Raw genomic sequence first — 6,935 nt, forward strand, 5'->3', positions numbered from 1 at the left:
GCGCAGTGTGGTTATAGTCAAATAGCGGGTGAACCCACGCCATCAAGGCATTAGGCCCCGTTCGTTGGTCTGAAACTAGCTGAAAATACTGTCCCGGCTGGAAAAAATAAAGCCGAACAAACTGAATATGGGGTAAGCCGCACAGGACATTAGTCACACAACGGTACATTGCGATTGCGACCATAACCGGTACACACGTGTTCATCAGTAAAGAATGCCCGTAATTGTACAGAAGGTAGCAGGAAATTCACATAACTGCCGAATCCGTGCTCCTAACTTTGTACATTAGTACTACTACGTTTCGGCTTGTTTAGTTCGGCAAAGTTTGCACCTGTAAATTTTGCATAGCGCACGATTCTCCATTGTAGTATTTCGTTTGTATTTATGAATTATTGTCCAAACATTGATTAATTAGGCTCAAAAGATTCGTCTCACAAAGTTAAAACAAACTGTACAATTAGTTTTTTATTTCATCTATATTTAGTACTCCATGCATATACCGCAAGTTTAATGTGATAGAGAATCTTCTTTTTACATAGTGCACTTTTAAAGAACCAAACGCGTTATTACATAAAACAAAGTTACAGACCTCACTACGACTACGAGTCACTATTTCCTAGCGTTAGCAAGTACGCGAGGCACAAACTGTTTCATCCAGCACATTCTACATTTCTAGTTGCATCTCGCACATGCCCCAGAATTTCCCAACCGTGTCTTCTAATATTAGATGGTATTAACAAGGCATAAAGTTACAGGCTTAACAGCCAACCTTACGTTACTTCCCAACGACCGAAGTGACCGAGGATGACTAACTTTCAACAGAAAACTGCAGGGAAGAGGGACACTAAGACTACTCTTGCTAGCTTATCATGATACTGATATATCCTTGGGACTACAGCAGTGATGCCACTACAGCTACAACTAAAAGAGCTCGAACTCGATGTCGTCACCATTCAGCCGGAATTCCAGACATTTGCCTTCCTTTTTCTTGCGTGTCGTCGCGAGTGTTGCTGCAGTATCAATGTTTCTCGGGGTCTCTGGTGGCGCAGTCCACCGGATCAAGGCCCAGTTCAGGCCTTCGAAGAAGGGATGCCGCTTAATTTCAGCGGCTCCCCTCGATGAGCCGAGCCGGTATTCCGGCTCTTTCACAAGCAGCCCTCTGATCAGATCTCGTGCGTGGAAGCTTACAGCTGGGTTGTCAGGGAACTTCAAGCCCTGTGAGATCACATTCGAGAGTGTTTCCTCATTGCCAGGTCCCTTGAATGGTGTCTTGCCATAGAGTAATTCATAAAGGAAGATTCCAAGAGTCCACCAATCAACCGAGCTACCATGGCCATCTCCTCGAATGATCTCTGGGGCAAGATATTCATGGGTCCCAACAAACGAATTCGATCTTGCTTCCGTGGGCTCAACAACGAGCTGCGGAAGTGATGGTTTCTTCAGGGGCTCAGCTCTAGGCCTCCGTGTCCTTGATGGTGTAGACGCAACCAGTCGGGGCGTGAAGCAGGACGAATTGCTCCAGGACGGCTGGATACACAGGGGATCAATGCAGCTTTGTGCACAGGGACCAGAAGGCCTACTGGGCTCATCTCTGCCTACTGATGATGTTCTCACAAGCATTGGGCTCACTGAGCACCTCAGAGACAGATCAAAGTCTGAGAGCATGATGTGCCCGTCTTCACGAACAAGTATGTTCTCTGGCTTCAGATCACGGTATATGACCCCCAACATATGGAGATACTCCAAGGCTAAGAGGACTTCAGCAACATAAAACCTACAAAATGTAGATCTCGAGTTACAATAGCTCAGTACTAAAATGAAACATATAAATTGTAAGTTACAATAACTCAGTAGTAAAATGCAGCCTATATAAAAAAATGTAAAATATTGGATTACAATAGCACGATATACTATCGCTGAACAAAAAACATCTATCTGGTAGCAAATGCAGTGAGATTATATAATCACCGTTTTTAGTTCTTGGTAAAGTAGCTCAATCATGACAAATTCATGTGTAATAGTGAATAAGAAAATTTATGACACCACTGAAGGTCCATACCTTGCAGCTGCTTCCGAGAAGGTTTTGGTAGGTTGTTTCTGCCTAAGAACATGTAGGTCACCACCAGGGCAAAACTCCATTACCAGACAAGAAAGGTTGTCCGTCGTGAAATGAGAATACAGAGTTGGAAGGAATGGGTGGTCGAGCATTTGCAGTATCTCCCTCTCAGTTTGTGCTCTGAGCATTTTCTTTCTGCTTATGAGGAAATCAATGTCCATAACCTTCAATGCAAACATGCAGTCTGAGCCCACTAACTCAGCCAAATAAACAGTACCAATATCCCCACAACCAAGTTGTTTGAGAAGCTTGAAGTTCTTCAATCCCAAGCTCCCTTGTTGGATAGCCATGCGCCTGATGGCTCCCCATCTCACATCCTTTGACATGTGTGGCCTGCTTCCGTTAGCACTGAAGCTGCCATAACTGTCCTCACTGATGCTTGTACTGGTGCTATAATCACCGATGCTACTCTTGGAGCTTTGGGAGCATTCGCCCTTCTCCTTTGATCTTGACAACTCCCCAACCTTCGAGCCATGGATCACACCGAGACCACATCCTTTTGTGCCAAAATCAGCTCCATCAACGGTGGTGGAGCTGACAGTAGCCTTCTTGTTAGTTGGTGCTGGGGTTCTGGGTTCATCCTGAAGGGACGACTCCTGTTTATTAGTGTGAGACTTAGGACCTTTCGTCTCACAGTGCTTGTGTGATGCGGGCACTATAGCAGGTTCAGGTTTGACCTTCTTTTTCGTCGAAGTTTTATTCCGAAACATTGGCCTCACCAGCCGCGAACCACCTACTGGAACAGCCCGGGGGCTAGATGTTTTCACAGATTTTCCCTTTCTCTGTTTTGGCAGTGTTGCTCCTACAGAAATATCTTCAACTCCCTCTGATGACTTGTTACTGATCACATCTTGGATTCTGGTTTTATGAACCTTGCCTGTGGTAGGAGATGCTGATCTCAAATTCTTCTTGGCCAAGCTCTTGCTCTGCCCCTTACTGATTTCACTTGGCTTACCCACTGAACTTCCTGCTGATTTCTCAGGCAGCATAGAAGCTTTCCCCGCCTTAGCCTTGTCATCTTGCTCCTCGTTGGTTTGAACTGCAGCAGAGCCATACAGCTTCTTGATTGCCCCAGAATCAGAAGGGGTGGACACCCCTGTCGGTTTCGACAGCCTCTTCATGGCCGCCATCTCCGATGCCTGGGAGATGCACATCTTCCTCAGGGCCTGCTTCAGGCTCACGGACTCCACAATCTCCGAGCTCGACACCGGTGACTTCCCGAGCGCAATAAGCCGCCTATCTGTGCTCGTCTGCCCAGAAGCCCTCGCCGACGTGCGCACGTTGATCGATCTGATGAGCTGGTCAAGATCATCCTCCACCGAGCATGACCGCGCCCCATGCTCCTGCCCCACTGGCTTCATCCTCACCCTCAGGTGGGTAAGCCCACCCTGACGAGCATCTTTCGGCTCGTCCACCAGTTCGACTATCTCCGAGCACCCGGAAGAACCCATCCTCTTCGAGCCCTCCTCCTGTTCCACGAGCTGAACCTTCATCTGGGTGGGAGGCCGGCCGTAGAACGGCTGCTGCATTTCAAGGCATCAGGACCCACGGTTGCTTGCACTTCGGTGAACAGAAGAGAAGCCGCTTTCCCGGGTCAAGAACCGGCACCACGGAGTCCTGCACGAGAACGAAATATGAAATGAATCAGGCAATAAAACGGGGGAAAACAGACGGAGCTAGCAAAATGGTAGAGAAAAGTCTTTAAAAAAAAACTCTTAAGGCCTGTAGATCTTGGTGTCCAACGTCCGGCCGTTTTCTCTTACCCGCTCCAAAGCTACGATTTTTTAAAATAAAATGAAAATAAAGGGAGATAGCAAAAGGAACAACAGAGACGCGGTAGGTGAGGCTGAGGCAGGGTGTTCCCCTTCTTTTCCTAGCAAAATGATGCAAGATCCGTAAACCCCTGCGCGTTGAGGGAGAAGACGACGCAAGCAGACGAGCAAACACCCCCCAAAATCTGGGGATATGCTTACGACTTGGACAAAGACAGCAACCCAAACCAAAAACAAAAACAAAAAGAAACAGAAAGATGGCCTGCAAGAGGAGCTGGGGGGTTTGAGCGGAGGATCTTACCGGACGGCGGCACCCGGGGCCGCTGGCCCTGGCTCGGCACGCGCAAGGGTGGCGGCGGCGGCAGGAGCTGGTGCGGCCTGCGCTCGGTCGGCGGCGGTGGCGGCGGCGGCGTGCGGTGCTCCCACCTGGAGAAGCTGACTGCGGCGAGCGAGGATGTGCTAGGGTTTTTGGCCCCCGAAACGGCGGCGAGGAGCGGCGAGAGTGGGGGGGAAGAGAATGGGGATGGGGATGAGGAAGAGGAAGAGGAAGAGGAAGAGTGGGCGAGGGCGAAAGCGGCAGCGCTCTGCAGCAATGAGCGGCGCGCATCACGAGGAGCAGATGATGGAGTCTGTCACGCCCCCTCACACACACACCCCTGTGCCCTACTAGTACTCTCTCTCTCCCAGTCCCCTCTTCCTCCTCTTCCTCTGGAGTCTGTCACGCCCTTCTCTCTCCCACGGTCGCCCGCTGTGCACAAGGGACGCGCCAGCCCATCGCAAACCGATAAAACCCTCGGGCCCACACCGCCACCGCCACCCTAGGATTTGTACGCCTCTTTCTTTATTATTATTGCAGGCATTTATTAATACCTGTAGTCTGTAGAGGGGCGCAGCCTGCTGGGCTGCCGTGGCCGTGCTGCTCCCTTTCGCCCTTTTCCTCGTCTCATCAGTCATCACTCTCTCTCCCTCGGTGTACGTACGGTCGGTCTTGCACTGAAGCAAAGAGCAAAGGCCGGGAAAAGGCAGGCGGCGGAATACTGCCCGGACCGGACGTGATATTGTCGATCGTTAAAAATTTGGAGGAGGCATCTGCATCTGCATCTGCTTTACCTTTTCCTTTCCTGTTGTTGTGAAGAAGAAAAAAATACTCCTAGTGCTACCGTGACAACTACTAGGCGAGAACCTGCTTTTGCTTTTGGTCTCGTTGCCGTCTCCTGTTGGAAATTCAAACCTACTCGTCCGTCCTAAATTAACCGTGACAACTACCAGGCGAGAACTTAGATTGGTAGAAAATATATGTAATATTTGTATCTCCAAATAAACTTTTAAAAGCTAAATCCAAAAATCTTTCCGAACATATTAATTATGTATTATAAATATTAATATTTTTTTAAAATATATTTAGTTAATGGAGTACAATGCTGTCGGAAAAAAAAACTACAATGCCGTAGATGCGGCTGCTGCTACCAGTGGTTGTGATAGCGTTTGTCTATCCTACAGAGTAGTAGGAGTAGTACAATATTATATTATATATATAAAAAAACGGGCATCCAATTCCCAGACCACAACGCTGCCGATTTGTGATCTGCGCCAAACCTGCGTGGCCCGTCGCGTCAGCAGCGCCACATGCTTACGGATAATCACTGTGTCAGTAGGTGAGCAGCTCGTAGCAACATTTTGTATATATAAAAAATCCGTCTGTCTTTGCTGTAGCGGTGACGCTTGCAAGTGAGCTCGTGAGGCCCCGTGACGGCAGCGGTGGCCAGGGGAGCACTGTGCTGGGGCTGGGGCCGCGCCGCACCTCCGCCCGGCCCACGCAGTATTACGTTCACTCACAGGCGCCTCGTGTGCGTCTTTGCTCGCGCCGCACCCCACCACCACCACGGCACCACCGCGCGATCTCGTCCCTGCCGCGCGCATATTCATCTGTTCCCGTCGCGTGGCGCGGGCGGGCACCACAGTCCACCGCAGCTAATGCGATTGTGCGACGGCCGACGGGCGTCCGCGGCAGGCGGCAGGAGGCAGGCGGCGCGACGGAATCTCGCCCATCGGAACGCGAGGGACCGAGGCCCTGTTTAGTTACATCCCAAAATGCTAAATTTTTCGAGATTCTTCATCACATCGAATTTTTGGATGCATACATGAAGCATTAAATATAAATAAAAAATAAAACTAATTACACAGTTTAGACGAAATCCACGAGACGAATTTTTTAAGCCTAATTAGACTATGATTAGATACTAATTGTCAAATAACAACGAAAACGCTACAGTAGCTTTTTGCCAAAAAAATTTGGCATCTAAACTGCCCCGAACGAACGCCTGTCAACGCGAAACGGAGTACGGCTACCGCAGTCCGCAGGCAGGGCTACACGTCGGCTGTTGGGAGCAACAGCCAACAGCCGAAACAGGCACGCTGACTCTTCTCGGTCCATGCGTCGGCTCTTTTCCCTCCACAAAATTTTGAAACCCAGCCAGCCTCTCGTTCCGCGGCCTGCGCTCGTGCTCGTTGCAGCGCCCAGCAGCACGGCTCGCTTCGCTCGCATAGTAAAAAATAATAATAATAAAAAAACTCGCACTGTCACGACCGGATCCACGTCCGATGCGCACACCCATGGTCCATGCAGATGCTGAGATGCAAATCCGAGTACGAGCTGCGGCGTTTATAGATGTGTGGGGGCGTTTGTCACTTTGCTGTGCAGGTACGAAATCCGGGATGCATTGATCAGATCCACTAAATACGGTGCTTATTATGGGATTGGGGCCTTGTTTAGATCACCTCTAAATTCCAAGTTTTTTCACTCTCTCTCTATCACATCAATTTTTAGACATATGCATGGAGCATTAAATATAGGTAAAAAAATAATTAATTACACAGTTTGGTTGTAAATCATGAGACAAATCTTTTGAACCTAATTAGTCCATGATCGGATAAAGTTTGTCAAATACAAACGAAACGTGCTACAGTATCCAGATTGCAAAAAATTATAATCTAAACAAGGCCTGGAGAGGAATAAAGATTGTGAGGGTCCATGCACGTACGGTGCC

At 48.9% G+C, this 6,935-nt stretch overlaps 1 protein-coding gene across 1 annotated transcript; it reads right to left on the reverse strand.

Annotated features, from left to right (window-relative positions):
• Positions 1-526: 526 nt before the first annotated feature.
• LOC136494889 (serine/threonine-protein kinase D6PK-like) lies at positions 527-4,590 on the reverse strand. Its single transcript, XM_066491057.1, has 3 exons — positions 4,190-4,590; positions 2,060-3,733; positions 527-1,774 (listed from the first exon to the last, which is right to left on the reverse strand). Exons 2-3 carry the CDS (start codon positions 3,643-3,645, stop codon positions 922-924), a joined length of 2,439 nt encoding a protein of 812 aa, XP_066347154.1. The 5' UTR covers positions 3,646-3,733; positions 4,190-4,590; the 3' UTR covers positions 527-921.
• Between the last annotated feature and the right edge of the window lie 2,345 nt (positions 4,591-6,935).

This window comes from Miscanthus floridulus, chromosome 11 (genome assembly GCF_019320115.1).
Source record: "Miscanthus floridulus cultivar M001 chromosome 11, ASM1932011v1, whole genome shotgun sequence".
NCBI lineage: Eukaryota > Viridiplantae > Streptophyta > Magnoliopsida > Poales > Poaceae > Miscanthus > Miscanthus floridulus.

Bases quoted from the DNA above. Each gene is read 5' to 3' on its own strand.
- LOC136494889 (XM_066491057.1), bottom strand. From the start codon at position 3,645: ATGCAGCAGCCGTTCTACGGCCGGCCTCCCACCCAGATGAAGGTTCAG. The intron at 1,775-2,059 runs GTATGGACCTTC...TACATTTTGTAG, and splicing joins TTCTCGGAAGCAGCTGCAAG to GTTTTATGTTGCTGAAGTCC.